Source organism: Biomphalaria glabrata, chromosome 17, assembly GCF_947242115.1.
Source record: "Biomphalaria glabrata chromosome 17, xgBioGlab47.1, whole genome shotgun sequence".
In the NCBI taxonomy this organism is placed as follows: Eukaryota; Metazoa; Mollusca; class Gastropoda; family Planorbidae; genus Biomphalaria; species Biomphalaria glabrata.
The window spans coordinates 12,619,669-12,636,347 of NC_074727.1; the positions used below are offsets into that span (position 1 = coordinate 12,619,669).

The 16,679-nt window shown below is 36.1% G+C and overlaps 1 protein-coding gene across 9 annotated transcripts in view; it reads left to right on the forward strand.

The window, feature by feature from the left end:
- The window catches only part of LOC106071477 (transcription factor GATA-4-like), a 38,689-nt gene that overhangs the window by 4,289 nt on the left and 17,721 nt on the right, over nucleotides 1-16,679 (forward strand). For 7 of the 9 annotated variants that reach the window (XM_056015805.1, XM_056015811.1, XM_056015812.1 and 4 more), the window contains 2 exons: nucleotides 11,884-11,985; nucleotides 14,736-15,620. In XM_056015805.1, coding sequence (XP_055871780.1) covers nucleotides 15,092-15,620 — 529 coding nt within the window. In that variant the 5' untranslated portion in view covers nucleotides 11,884-11,985; nucleotides 14,736-15,091. Of the gene's footprint in view, nucleotides 1-7,731; nucleotides 7,929-8,102; nucleotides 8,252-11,883; nucleotides 11,986-14,735; nucleotides 15,621-16,679 lie in introns of those variants that run through there. The other 2 variants (XM_056015809.1, XM_056015810.1) reach the window with 2 other exon arrangements.

The window sequence follows — 16,679 nt, forward strand, 5'->3', positions numbered from 1 at the left end:
ACAAAGAATATAGAAAAATAAATGGAAAACAAAGGAAATCGAAAGCAAAGTATATGGAAAACAAAATATATAGAAAACAAGCATAAAGAAAACATACCATAAAGAAAACAAAGTATACATTTTAAAAAAATAATTATTGCGGACATCGTATAAAAAACAGATTCACACTACCCCTCCATTCAACTTCTACACATCATAAACACATCAACACATCATAAACACATCAACACATCATGAACACATCAACACAGCCCTGGAACGTCTCATTTCATATAGCTGACGTAGTACGTAGAGAAATGCTCAGTTGGACTGTGTCCAGTTAGTGTGTACATGTTTGTTGTTGTTTTCCACTTCCGGTCATTTTAACATGGCGACGCTAACGGTTTTATTTAAATGCAAGCGCTGTTATTTGTGTGTTTTAGTTTGTACATAAAACAAGTTTTTAAAGAGTGCAAAATTCTGTTATAATGGATACCCATCACAGAACCCGAGGCTGGATAGTTGATACTGTATGTATTATAAGCATGCACATAGAATTTGTGTGTAAAATAATTTTATTTAGTTCGATCGAGAAGTTCATTAATTAGCACTAACTATTAAATGTACTTTAGGATGTTGCTGCACTGTGAATATAAGAAAGTGGCAGTAATATTGCTAGCCACACTTTTTGGCGGTCGTATGTTGTAATATTTGGGTACCGAGTTGGTTTTCGGGTTCGAATCCTTGGGGGGTGAATGAAAGTTTGGCTTGGTGGCACGAGCCCCACCTGTATTTGCAATACAAAACATGACAATGAACCTTTTTTTTTTATTCTATTGAAACGTAGATCTGTTGGGTATGGTGGCAGAGTAGTAAAACGCTTAACCACTCATCAAGGTTTCGAGTTGAGTCCAATTCCTAGTGAAGACCGAGATTTTAAATGTAATTTTTAGGACTCCGCTGAGTCCATTGAACTCTTTCTCAAGTCTTAAGTCGGTTGGCCGTTGTGCTGGTCATACGATATACTCGTTAACCATCGGCCAAAGAAAAATGAGCGGTATATCGTCTGCTGTATAGATAGCAAGGTCTCAAATGAGAAAACGTAGATCTAAATCGATGTGTTTTGTTCTTGGTAGGTACCACATTTAACCACATTATTGTCTTTGCCACATTACCAATACATTTTCTTTCATAAATAAAAAAAAAAAAAATTTGTCGTCCTTGTGCAAGTCTCATACATCCTTGCTGTTCCACGGTCACGCCATTTTTTTTTTAAATTCTCACTCTTGTGTCTCGGGAGATAAACAATTAAAAAGTCAATTATTTATTTCTGTTCAAGATCACGCCTAGACCTCTCCACAGAGATGTCGGAACTCTAAGACCCAAATTACGGTCCACTAAAAGAGCTAATTTATTTTTATATGACTCTGGCGTCTTAAGCGCAGACAACTTTTGAACGCTTCCGTCTTCAAATACGAGGCACGTAGAGCGAGTTATCTGTGCTTTGTTTGCTTAGTCTGTAGACGTAATCTCCTTATTCCTAAGACCGTGTAGCCTAGCCGTGTTTGGAGCAAAGTCCGTAGCCCCCCTAAATTTGTTTTGGTACCTGCAATTAGCCATTAGTCGGCGCTGTAAGTCGATCATTACCGGGCAATTACTGACCCGACCGGTAGTGGCCGTTTATATTGACGTGTGTGGTAACGAGTCACGTCAGAGATGTTTGCAACAAAGGGGGGTTGACCTAGATGTCTATCTATCTATCTATCTATCTATCTATCTATCTATCTATCTATCTATCTATCTATCTATCTATCTATCTATCTATCTATCTATCTAAGGCGCAGTGGCTGATTTTGATCGTTTTAAAGCTTATGTCTCTAGGTATAAAAATAATTATGCGTATTACATGCAAATATGCACAAACAATTTAACTTTCCTTGGGTGTCTTCACAGATGACCTTTCCTTTACATCGTCTGGCTTATTGATCGCAATGTCTGAAATTGAAACTTGACTTACTTTACGATCTCTTCTAAACAAAAAATACATACATACGTGTACGTTGCTTTATGTAGTAGTCCAATTACGTTCATTGTGTCTCAAAGAATTTAAAATGGTATTTACATATTTATTTTTATTAAACGAATCATGCCTATTTTATGCGCATTACTAACACCATATTTAAAACGAGGATAAAAAAATGTAGTTTAAATAAGGTGACGTAATTAAATGTACACAATTAATAAATAAGTGATTGTTCTTGTATTGCTTTCATCTTTTAACATATTAAACATGTATAAATGTCATGTACATCTTTTACTTATTGTCTTTCGATTTAAATAAAAAATAATCATTTTGTATGCTAAAAAGTATAAACCTTTTTAAAAAGATTTTCAAAGGTAGTTAGGGTTATTTACCGTAATTGCAGTATATCACAACGCAGTGTTAATGAAGACTATGATTTCAATACGAGTGTGTGTTATGTTATGTATAGAACTCATAAATTCGAGAGCTTCTTTCTTTTCTCTTGTCAACAAAAGAAACTAAGAAAGTCGACTTTCGATGAGAAATGATGGGGAGTTGAAAGGAATCTAAGGAATGTTTGAGAGAGATTGAATGTAGTGTACATAGACTTAGCTTTTTATTATTTTTTTCATCCCATAACTTTTTTTTTCATTCTTCTAAAAAAAAAAATGTTTTTACAAATGTTAGACACTAAAGAGACGCGGTGATAGAGCGCTGGGTTTCCGAAACCGATGGGTTCGAATCCAGGCGAAGACTGATATTTTTGTATTTTGGGATCTTTGTGGAGCCTCGGAGCCCACACAGCTTTAATGGGTATCTGACATTAGTTTGGAAAAAGTAAAAGCGGTTGGGCGTTGTGCTGGCCACATGACACCTCTTTAAGCTAAATGAAGTTTAAAAAAGGCGTTTTTTTTTTCCCTAAGCTACTATAGTTGCTTTAATAATATGTAATAACTAAACAAACACGTTAAGAACTCTATTCATTCAAGGCAACCTCTCCCGGGTGATCGTGGTCAGTGGGAGGAATGTGGTGTACAGTCCACCACTCGGGCTAATCAATCCGACCACTGTCCACACCTGCAGTTATCACTCGAATCTGTGTCAAGGAGAGCCTGCCGTGGTGGTGTGGGTGGGTGGGCTAACCTTATCAGCAGAGTGCACCAAAGGGGAGCACTAAAATGGGGGGGGGGGGGAGGGTGGTCGTCACCTCGAGATATGGTAAGCGTGGAAACAAATTAAACTTTTCTGTAACTATCAGGACCTCTTTCAGATTTCGGCTCGACCTACATGAAAAGTTTAATGTGAATGTTTTGTTTTGTTTTTTTTTTGTTTTTTTCAATAAAAAAATGTGAATGACGTGAATTTTATATATAACATTGTGATAAAATGGATAAATGTAATATGATAAAATGTTACTATAGTCAAATAAGCTAAAAATATACTTTAGTCAAATAAGATAAGATACAAATATTACTTCAATTTAATAAAACACATTTTACAGTGGTATGTAATAAGAGGGATCCGAGTTCAAGTACTGTTGAAGATTTTTTAAGGGGCCGCCCCTGAGCTTACCCAGCTTATATGGGTACCTAACACATGTTGGGAAGTAAATGCGGTTGGTCGTTGTGCTGGCCACATGACACCCATGTTAACCGTCGGCCATAGAAACAGATGAGTTTTACATCCTTTGCCTATCCCCTCTACCATAGATCGTAAGGTCCAAAAGGGATACCTTTACCATTTAAACTCTAATAAATTACAAACATTACTGAGGTCGAATAAGATCATCTATTACTGACGTTTAGTGTAGTAGAAACATACAACTGTTATTACTGTAGTCGAATAAAATACAATTATTACTACTGTCGAATAAGATACACCTACTACTGTAGTCGAATAAGATACAATTATTAATATAGTCAAAAAAAGATACAACTATTACTGTAGTCAAATATTAAATTAGTAAGTAAACTGCGTCTCGTGTCTATTTATAAATTCGAGCTTTGTTGAGTCGAACGAAAAACTGTGTTCTAGATTCTAGGATATCACTGTTCGAGTTGCCGCTTCTCTCGCGGAAATTATAGTGTGTTGAAGAAGTTATAAAATGTTAAGTCCTATAAAATGTAATACTCCAACAGCCACAAAGGATGTAGTTTGATTCAAGGCAGAGCTTGCGAGTTCATTGTTCGATGGTACACGACTGATAGGCTGTTGGAGAGATGCTAACGTTGGATGAGCCCCCCCCCCCTCCCCCCACCATTGTTGCACTACAATTTTAATGCTTTTTTTTTAAGCATTAGAGCTTAAGAGGGAGTAGTACGAGATTCGGTAGACATTTAGAACTAGAGCTAAAACTCTTTGAGTTTGTATAAGATTGGTGTATAGGTGTAAGCATATGTGCATAGACGTAAGCATATGTGCATAGATGTAAGCATATTGTGGCTGGATTAAAAAAATATAAATGTCATAGTCGCAATTTCAATTTAATTTCTAAAATAAAAGTTACGAAAGAAAATTATGCACACATACCTATACCCAGAATTAAACTTTAAAATTGCCACTTAAAAAAAAAAAAAAAATTACAAACAGGAAACACACATATTCCAAAAAAAAAATTTTCAATGTGTACAGCTGACAATGCGTAACTCTATTTCTTTTAGAAAAAAAAAGCTTATCGACACTTCCTTAAGTAAGTTTCTTACGTTTAATGGGTACACCGGATGCTGCAGAAAGCTCGGTTTTTATAGGTTTTTCGCCATGTAGGAAAATCTGCAATATACGTATTTCTATGTATGAGTTTATCAATATCCGCGAAGAGACTGAAGTAAATTTAATTCTGTCACAGACTGTCATTAAAACTGTATTCTTTTTGAAGCCAATAAACCCAAATTCATTATTTTTATATTTGTATTCATTGAAGAACTCAGAGAAAATATATTTCAAAGATTTCAACTCCACTAGTCTAGCTCTAGCGATAGAGACAGCATATATATATATTTTTATAGGTTTGTGATTAAACCAGAACCGGGCGGTAAATCGCTGAAAGCAGAAAAATAATTGAGAAAGAATCAAGTTTTTATCTGAAATAAAACTCATTTTTTAAAAGTGCCCACTATTCCGCTAGCGGGTTTGCCTAGTCTGTGTGGACTATCAAAATACTGATCTAGTTGTAGACCTCTGAAATTTCATGATTGTTTTGTTTTAAATAGGATATTATAATTGTAAATTTTTTCATTAAACTAGATTCAAAGGGTTAATTTTACTTATTTATAATCCTACCTTTATTAATGCAACTATGTCCCGGTAAAATCGGATACATAAACTACTGCAAGTTCATAGCCTAAACAAAAATACATACATCTGGGGTGAAATACCTGATAGATTAATTACTGCTAATGTACTGTTTCCATCTGCCGTGTTTCAAGTCTGCCTGAATTATGACATGAATCGATTTTGATCCCAAACTTTTCGTATTTTTGCACACACTTTTTTTCTCAGTCAGTTACATCGGGATGTACAGCTTAATGTCGAGTTTTCAATTTTAAAATAGATTTTCAAAATGCAAAGAATATATAAGGAAGAAAGAATTTTCCACTCAAAATTTTAAAATTAATTTTTTTGAACATCATAAAGACTTTTCTTATCCCGTCTTTTTATTTGGGTAGTTATTATTATTATCATTATTATTATTTTTGTGTTTTAGTTTTGATATTTGCTTGTTATTACCGGTCGTTGACTTATAGCACCATACTGCTACTAGATTCAAATAACTTCCTTTAGTGAGCAAACAAAATACACACTCCATAACACAGCTCACTCGATCTGAAGATGTCCGGTAATATTGAAGCATTGCAAGGAATTTTTTAAAAAGTAGTTTCTCTTTCCGACCTTGTGATCTATAGGAAAGATGATTTTGACATATTCTGTTTCTTTGGCCAACGTTTAACGAGCAGGGTGTCATGTGGTCAGCACAACCACCAACGGCATCCAACTTAAGTCAGGTACCTATTAGGGTTGAGTGGACCAAAAGATCCTTAAAATTCAAAGTCACAAAGGGGAAATAGATCCTTATGAACAGTTTCATAAAGTAGGAATTGTTTTTAAAAACAACTTTTTATATTACTTGTTGTTAGGATGGAACAAAGAGTAGCAACGGTAACTAGCATTAAGTAGAACTACTTTCGTAGAACACAACAACCTTGTCTCCGCTGGCCCAAACTGTGCGATGTCCTGGGTGATATTTGTAGCCCACGAAAATGGAGCTAGTTTACTGTTTCATGTTGACCAGGAGGGGGGAGAGGGGGGTGCTTGCAGATAAAGAACTCACGGTCCGGGTGGCAGTGGTAGGTGGAGCGGGGGGGGGAGACACTAGGTAGTCACATTGTGGATTAATGAGATTATCCGTTAGAGCCGCGATGTTTACACAATGGGGCTCTAGATGGAGCGCGGCGGGGAGGGAAGGGGGACGCTACTTGTGGTCACTTTTCGCACTTCGTTTTATCTCTTGGTTGTGGTCAAACATTACAGTGGTCCGAACTGATAGGTTGAGAAAGAGGGAAAACACTTACAGTGGCCAGCCACATGTGGAGAGATGAAAACGTGATTGGCAGTTGGCTTAGTATCTGAATCTATCTATCTATCTATCTATCTATCTATCTATCTATCTATCTATCTATCTATCTATCTATCTATCTATCTATCTATCTATCTATCTATCTATCTATCTATCTATCTATCTATCTATCTATCTATCTATCTATCTATCTATCTATCTGTATTTATTTATTCAAATTGAAGAATTGTTCTTATACATTTGCACTATACATAATTAAAGATGTACGAGATGTACTTTCATACATAATGGATATGTATAGTTGACATAACAAAATCTATACATCTGCTGTATTCATTCATTACCCCGACATACTTAAAAGATTCTTAGAGAATTTTAGGACACTTTGCGACCGAAGCCAGAATACATTGATCTAGAGATACATTGATCTAGAATCTAGAGATACATTGATCTAGAGTCTAGAGATACATTGATCTAGAATCTAGAGATACATTGATCTAAAGATCTTCGTCAACTTTTTTTCCTCATTATGTTTATTAAACATCAATTTTTTTTTTCAATATTGTTATTAAACAATCGACTCACAGAAAGAAGGGCACTGTGCCATTCAATACAATTACATATAAGGCAACAGTATCAACACATGATAATTGTTTTATTCAGTTTTCCAGACAACTCTTTAATGAAGAAAGTTATAGCTAGTCAGCTGTCCATTGTCACATGACCTGCACACAGTAGCTAGGTAATGACTGGAAGGGATTCAATGGTTTGGGCTGAGATTTTCGGAAAGAGGGGGCAAAGACCAAATCCCCTCCCAGGCCATTTGAGGTGCAAACTTTGATATCTAATGTCAACAAGACCGCTGGTCAGTTTCAGGTGCTTGATGAGCGGTATGGGAGGTGGAGGGCACGGGGGGGGGGAGCTGCGATCTTCAGCAGGGTGGCTTATGACGTCACTTTCATGAGGTCACCAATGCGTGACGTTTATTTGTCAACAAAGTCCCCGCCCCCCCCCCCCTCTCTTTCTATCCCCTCAGCATGGACCACAACAAGTTAATTGACAGAATCTAGATCTACAACCAAGTGAATTACTCGATTTTGTTTCTACCTAGATCTAGGTCTTTGTGGGATAAAAAAAAAAACAACGAAAAGTGAGGAAAATTTTCTCAAAAAAAAAAAATTTGGATTACGGACACATCTTCCTAGCATCATCGTCACTTTCTACGTATATGTGCATAAATTTACTGCCGATAGTGTGTGTAGCTTTTATCAGACTAGATATCGATAGATTGATAACCAATCAGTGGTGTTACATGTCTGCCATATCTTCCTCTGGACGTGTAGACCATAACATGTAAGTGTTTCGTCGGTTTCTTCTTTAATCGCTTTGTTTACGCCAGCCTATAGAATAGTCAACAGTCAATAAACTTTACGATAATAGATTTACTAGCACTTTTTAGTACTGATCTAATTATCGATATGTCTGTTTAGATTTTTACTAGTCCTATTGAATATCTTAAAATTTTATTTCTTAAAAAAATTTGTTGCTATTGTCTTTGAAGTCTGTAAGTGATGGATCTTGCAAACAAATAGTTCGTAAATTCCATAGACTATTGTATAGAGTAAAGAAAGTAAAATTTCCTCTTTCAGACCTTGTGATCTATAGGGCAGATGATGGTAAGGTGTTCTGTTTCTTTGGCTAACGGTTAACGAGCAGGGTGTCATGTGGCCAGCACAACGACCAACCACCTTTACTTTCCCCAACTTAAGTCAGGTACACCATTAGAGCAGGGTGTCATGTGGCCAACACAACGACCAACCGCCTTTACTTTCCCCAACTTAAGTCAGGTACACCATTAGAGCAGGGTGTCATGTGGCCAACACAACGACCAACCACCTTTACTTTCCCCAACTTAAGTCAGGTACACCATTAGAGCAGGGTGTCATGTGGCCAACACAACGACCAACCACCTTTACTTTCCCCAACTTAAGTCAGGTACACCATTAGAGCTGGCTGAACTCAGGGGTGCCCTAAAATTCCGAAATTCAAAATCCCAGTCTTCACCGATATTTCGAACCCTCGACCCCAGGTTTGGAATCCAAGCGCTTAACCACTCATCCACCGCGATCACTAAACTGTTTAATAGTCCGTGGTAAATTCTAAGTAATTTTTTTTTCATGCTGAAATCAAATGTAATATAATTTTACTTGGATTAAAGACAAATTTGTGTCAAGCCTGTAGTTGCATTGATGCAGTACTTTCGTTTATTTTAAACCATTTTTTTTTGTAAATATTATTTAATAATTTTTTACACATTACACATTAAGAAAAACCCTCCCACTAAATAACAACTGTGCGAGAGGGGGTGGAGGTGGTAGAAATTTGAAGTAGATATCCCAATACAATATGACATTTGTTTGCTGATTGTCATTTCCCTGAGTCTTAGTAGAGTTTGGATTTCCTATAGAAGAAGTCACTGAAATTGTAAAAATTCTGTTTATAATAGTTGCATTAATAATACTATGCAATATAAAGCACACCAATTCTATGTCGTTGAAACGAGGTGTGTCCATTGATGAAGATATGGAAGTCTCTACTATGAAGTCCCCTTTAGTTATAAAGTACTTTCGTATTTATTATATGGCATTGCCAACGTTTTGACAAAAAGCTTATTTTAACTCACTCCGTCTGTCCATCTCGGTGGATTCTTTCACACTTGTTCTTTCTCCCACTTCCCATTCTCAGATCAAGTGGAAATTTTGCACAATCATTCGATGTCCGATGACAACACATAATACAATTTAAAAATTAAATAATTCCTTAATCTATTAGTGGTAATTAATAGTTATTTTTATGGAAAGAGAGGAGATAAACATTGCATGTTGAGATATATGGACGGTGCTATCCCTTCACTCAGTTTAAGCTTTGCTTTTTGTTTTCGAAGTATTTTTATACCTTGCTTGTTTTTGTTTTTAACTCTTTTGAGACGGTGACTTTTGGCACATCTGGTGCCTAGAAAATGGAACGACACTTTTTACAAACTCAACACTTCTGTTACAAAAAAAAATCATAACAAATAAACTAATAACTTTACAAACACAAAATTATATATATACCATTTCGGAGAAATTGATGAGCCATTAGAGTCACACAAAATCCTACTAAACAGTTATTACAATTAGCTAAGCTAATTTGCATAATTTATGCGTAGAAATTTATAAACAAAATGTTTCAAAACTGAACAGAATTAAAAAATTTAAGAGTTTTTAATGAAGTTTTAGGTCCCAATACTTGTATTTTGGGGAAACATTTGGTTTCCTTGATTCTCTACACCGGAAACATTTTGGGGAAACATTTGGTTTCCTTGATTCTCTACACCGGAAACATTTTGGGGAAACATTTGGTTTCCTTGATTCTATACACCGGAAACATTTTGGGGAAACATTTGGTTTCCTTGATTCTATACACCGGAAACATTTTGGGGAAACATTTGGTTTCCTTGATTCTATACACCGGAAACATTTTGGGGAAACATTTGGTTTCCTTGATTCTATACACCGGAAACATTTTGGGGAAACATTTGGTTTCCTTGATTCTATACACCGGAAACATTTTGGGGAAACATTTGGTTTCCTTGATTCTATACACCGGAAACATTTTGGGGAAACATTTGGTTTCCTTGATTCTATACACCGGAAACATTTTGGGGAAACATTTGGTTTCCTTGATTCTATACACCGGAAACATTTTGGGGAAACATTTGGTTTCCTTGATTCTATACACCGGAAACATTTTGGGGAAACATTTGGTTTCCTTGATTCTATACACCGGAAACATTTTGGGGAAACATTTGGTTTCCTTGATTCTATACACCGGAAACATTTTGGGGAAACATTTGGTTTCCTTGATTCTATACACCGGAAACATTTTGGGGAAACATTTGGTTTCCTTGATTCTATACACCGGAAACATTTTGGGGAAACATTTGGTTTCCTTGATTCTATACACCGGAAACATTTTGGGGAAACATTTGGTTTCCTTGATTCTATACACCGGAAACATTTTGGGGAAACATTTGGTTTCCTTGATTCTATACACCGGAAACATTTTGGGGAAACATTTGGTTTCCTTGATTCTATACACCGGAAACATTTTGGAGAAACATTTGGTTTCCTTGATTCTATACACCGGAAACATTTTGGGGAAACATTTGGTTTCCTTGATTCTATACACCGGAAACATTTTGGGGAAACATTTGGTTTCCTTGATTCTATACACCGGAAACATTTTGGGGAAACATTTGGTTTCCTTGATTCTATACACCGGAAACATTTTGGGGAAACATTTGGTTTCCTTGATTCTATACACCGGAAACATTTTGGGGAAACATTTGGTTTCCTTGATTCTATACACCGGAAACATTTTGGGGAAACATTTGGTTTCCTTGATTCTATACACCGGAAACATTTTGGGGAAACATTTGGTTTCCTTGATTCTATACACCGGAAACATTTTGGGGAAACATTTGGTTTCCTTGATTCTATACACCGGAAACACCAAAAAGCTATTTATTAATTTTGTTTTAATTTTCGCCATAGATAAAAGTCTCCAGTAAGTCCGTAAAGACATTTGTTCGGCTACCAGGACATTAAGGGGATCATATAAATATATAAAATTTCTCATTAAAAAAAATGAGATTTGAAAAATTATAAAATGTCAAGAATTGGTTCCCTAAAGAAATCGACTTCTCAATTACACATGTGACCCATTTTTATGCAAATAAAGAAAAATTTTAATTACAAGGAACGGACCACAAATTTAAAACATGTTCAATATAAGAATTCCTGATACAATACGAAAATACGATATCCGCCAAAATATTCGTCTTATATATAACAAAGAGCGGCATCAAAATTTAAATGTCGTCCACAATCCCTTGTGTATCTGGATCAGTGGCGTAACTAGGGTGGTGCTAAGGGTGCGTACAATTTTACATACGAAGTTTACTTTACATTAATTATGAACAAATCAATAAAGTGTAAGTAATTATTTGATGTTCTTTTATGTTTCAATTAAAATAAAAATTAATTAATAACTCTACCACAATTTGATTGGGAAAGTTTATTTTGAAAAGGGTTGATTTATGGGGGTGGGGTACCATAAGCAAATAGCATCGGGTGACACCAACCAATTGCGACGCCTCTGATTTGGACCATTTTTATGAACTGCAATGAATGTGAAAAGTACTTATTGTTCTATCACTAACTACTGTTAAGTTTTTTTTTCTTCTTCTTTCACTCTATTTCAGTATCTCCTCAAGACCAAACTAAGGGAGTTTGGAGTTCTCTCTGTATAGTGGAACTCTTCTTTACTCCCGTGACCTGACTTCCCGTTCAACGCTAGGAACAAGGTAAGCCTAAAGAATGTCTTCGTAATCTAGTTAGCCTCTGAGCAAACTTGTGTTCAGTACTTACCCTAAAAAACTCCAGCATGTCATGTCGTTAACACAGCATGGCTTAATAAAAATGGGGGCGCGGTGGCTGAGCGGCAAGGCGTTTGGCTTCCAAACCGGGGGTCCCGGGCTGAAATCCTGGTGAAGACTGAATTTTGGTATTTGGGGCGCCTCTGAGTCCACACAGCTCTAATGGGTACCTGAGATTAGGTGGGGAAAAGTAAAGGCGGTTGGTCGTTGTGCTGGCCACATGACAACCTCGTTAACCGTAGGCCACAGAATAAGATGACCTTTACTTCATCTGCCCTGAAAGGCGAACTTTACTTACTTTTTACTTCATAATAATATTTTGTGGCGACACTCTTTGAAAGGCGCTGACTCCTAGAAACACACACAGTTGCTATTGTCTGCCCTCTTAATTAAATAAAATTTCTTTAAAAGGAGGGATTGTTGAGGTTGTTGGTTTCTGCACAGTAACTCTAATCGTTTTCACAATTTTTAATTCCAACCCTTTTTTTTTCTCAATACCATCTCTCCCTTAATGGACCTCATTCACCAATCGTAAACAAACAACATTTAGCCACGTGGTGCTCTATCTCTTCTATATAATTTACGATCTCATGTTTAATTCATGTTGGTTGTCACGTGACATTTTTTTCCGTTGTTTTATCAATAAGATCACGTGACTAAATGTTGTTTGTTTACGATTGGTGAATAAGGTCCATTATGGGCATAAATCTACACATTGCACAACATTTTATCTATTGAATATTTCCATATCCCTTCGTGTCGTTTCAGTTATAATCAAAATGTAGGAAACTCCTCCACATATTGTATTTAAAGAATCATTATAATTACTACAATATAACAATTTTTTTTGTTTTGCTTTTATTTTCTTATTTAGTAATTTTATTAATGGTTGATTGTAATTTTGTCCGCGAGATAAAGATGATATGTTATTCTAATATTTAATAAACAGATTTAGGTTATAGAAAAGGTGACTATGTTTTGTATTTAAAAGTAAATATATCTTTATATATTTTTAAAAATTGTCACTTATCACTTATTCCACCACTTGCCACAGACCAGTGATGCCCAAAATCCGGTCCTCAGCGTAGTTCCATCCGCCCCCCGAAAAGTTGGTACAAAGTATGGTAAATACCCCTTCAAAAAAATGTTGAAAAATCTATCTTTATCTACGTTAGGGCCCTCACTTTTTCTCTGATGGATTGGTACAATGACCTTTAACATTTGTGCGCTTATGAAATGGAAGAAAAGAACGGATCTTTACTTTTCTGTGGAATATGATAATAATAAGCCAACATATTTGATTTGTTAAGAAAGTGTGGCTGTTAAAAAAAAAGGCAAAATATAAAAGGCATTATAAAACAAATATGGCGGCATTCTTAATTTGAGCCTCGAATAAAGATCGTTAAACTGCGCCTAGACGATTGGAGGATTTTTGAGAATATTTACAAGAAAAAGACAAGAAAATGAGTTTGTGGTTCCACATATTTAAGTAGAGAAAGGAAGCCATTCTCCAAGACGCAAAAGAAGAAAGAGATTAACCTTAAATATCCCATTCATTAATGTAAGATTGTAAGTACTAGATCCACGGGTTTGTAATACAAATATTTTCAAATCAATTTCATTTCGTTTTTTTTGTAGCTTTTCATTGATATGGCTTGCGACACGAGTGTCGGAAATTAAAATGGCCCGCAGGTCAAATTAGGTTGAGCCGTTGACGAAACTTTAACCTGCTATCACTTCCCTTTGGTCTACGACATCTAAGATATTTCCATGATCGAAACGACAGCGGTAAAATTTGCCAAAAAACATTTTTTTTTATTCGCAGTTTCGACCACTTCATGTTTTTTTTAAAGCCGACTTATTGAAAAGTACATGGTTCTATTTCCGTTTTTATGCATTTTCCTTTCTATACTGAACATCCTCGCGTGTAACGAACACACGGTTTGCTACGTTGGTTGACCATCTAAGGAACAAGCGCGGAAAGCCCTAAACCGCTCTTTACCTTTTTTTTTTGTTCTAAATCATTATCTTTTTTAGTGGCCCCCGAAAGGCGAAAAGACGCTATTAGATTTATGTGGAATGTCTCAAACTAGAAAAGATAGTGAAAAATCCGACATCATAATATTTTAGACCATTCAAAGCTTTGATGCAACGGCTACTTTTTCTTATCTGAAAGCGAAAAAAACTAATTTCTAAATCACTTATGCAACAAACACGGGAGGCTCTTCAGTAGCGGAGGATACTATTTACCATATTTAAACACACTTATGCAAATGGTTTTACATTTTTTGTCAAAAACATTATTTTTTTTTTTTTACATTTGTATTGCTAAGTTATATAAGTTAGTTCAAAATCAAATTAAAAAGAAATCAATCATAATAAAAAGAATATGATAGAAAATCTGTATTTTTATCAAATAATATTTTTCTCTCATAGATCTCTTTGTTTTTAACAGCTTCCAACATCTTAATTATCTTATAACATACAGACGTTACTTAAAAAAAAAATAAAAAAAAAGAAGAAGATGATTACGTCCTACGTGTCATGCATCTAGTCATGTATGTTAACAAATGACTTAAATTCTGCCATTGGTTTTCTTGGCTTTTGTACAGTTCCAAATAATTGATTTGGTCTGAATAGCACACACAATTATTTCTTTGCTTTAATTTGTTTTGCAGGTTTTTGAGAGCTATGTTCTGACAAGCCTGATAACTGCATCATTGTGTACTGCCAAAGTGTTTCACATTCTTCTGTGACACCGTCTGCATCGTTTGGCAGGACTTCAGAGAATCAACCATTAAGTGGAGTGTATTTCTTGGCATGACCTTTCCAGCCTCCATGAAAGATTGACAGACTGGGCGGAGTCACGAAACAGGAAGTGAAGACAGACAAGTCATAACAGTTGTTCTATTCGTTACTGGATTAGGAATTTCACCTGAGTTTACTGAGTTCATGTGTTTGAGGCGGCTTGAATAAGGAGGATCTTCCTGGAGTTTTATTTTCGGACTGTCTCATTTTTTTGGCATTTGAGAGAATGTACCAGAATGGCAGCGGTCACCCGTCCTTAAGTTCATTGACGTCAGCGCACAGCACGTTGAACATGGTTCCGCCCACTTCAACTAGCACCTCCCCCTACTCTCACGAGAGCCTGGCCTCGTCGTTTATGCACAGCGGATCCACCCCCGTCTACGTGCCAACGAACCGCCCATCGTTACACTCCTCCCACATGTCAGCTTACGGCGTGGGCAACGGCGGTACCCAACAGAACCCATCTTCTCTTTCAGGCACGCCCACCGGATCCTCCATGTGGCAGACTGACAACTTGGGCATGGCCTACTCTGCGCAGACCACGCCTACGCGTTTCGGATTCTCCCCGCCTCAGTCCGGGCAGATCATGAGCTCCGACAGCTCTGCAGTGGCAGCAGCAGCTTATGCAGGGACGTCGCTTCCAAGGACGCCCACGGCCTTGAACCCTTACTCCCCTTACATGAGAGCCGACTTCAACGCCTGGAGCAGCTTCAGCAATATGGCTCTGCAAGGCTTTAAACAAACAGTTGATCACGGTAAGTAGGACCCCCCATAGTCTTTGTAGATTCCAACATCTGCCCCTTCCATTACACCGGACAATGGCATACCCTTGAAACGTGGCACACAATTTACAGGTTTTAAGTATGAGGAGGCTTTTTTTGAAATCATTATTACAAAAATCCACTTTTTAACACTTATTAATAAACATAATGATAACAAGCCATATTTTAGAAGAAAAAAAGAGAGTACTTGTTCATTTAATCTCATTTTGCTACTTTAAAAAAGTTACAAATATTTCATATTCAATTTTCGTAAAAAAATAATAATTGTATATTTGTCGTACTTATGAGTTTGTGCAGGGTAAGATCATGGGTGACTTTTAAAAACTCTTTTGTGGAGTCCGGCCCTGAAAATATACCTCGTAAGATATACATAAATTTTAAGCATTCAAAAGCCCAGATTGACTTGCCCTGTAGCCAGATGGTTAATTTATTATTATTATTATTACTGTTTTAGCTTCTTAAGAAAGTAATAAAGTACTTCCGTGTGTAGTACTATTACATTTGATAATACCAATGAAGCTATGATACTACATCATAAAATTAAAGCCTTTCATTGTCCTGTGTCTCTTGCATCACTTCTGTGCTCTAGAACAAGAATATTGGTTCACACGTCAAAAAACTTTAAAATATTTCACTACACACTAAAAATACATTAAAATCCCTTTATGCTCACAGTTAAACAATGGCAATTTTTTTTTAAATGTGACCGATTACAATTAATTTAATGAATGAAATATTTTCTACACAGGTTCTAGTCATAAACAAATAAGAAAGAAGAAAAATATTTGACATACTTTAAAAAAAAAAGACAATATCTCTGTTATACAACTTGTAGAGTAATTGTTTTTCTCTTAATAACAAATGAAGGTTAGATTAAAAAACAATGAAACATCCTTTCACCCAGACACACCCACACACACACACACCCTCGAGAAAGAATCCTGGTTAAGTAAATGTATTGATCTACAACACTTTCCAATGATAGGCCTTTAGGCTTAGATCACAGACCTATATATATATATTATATTGTGG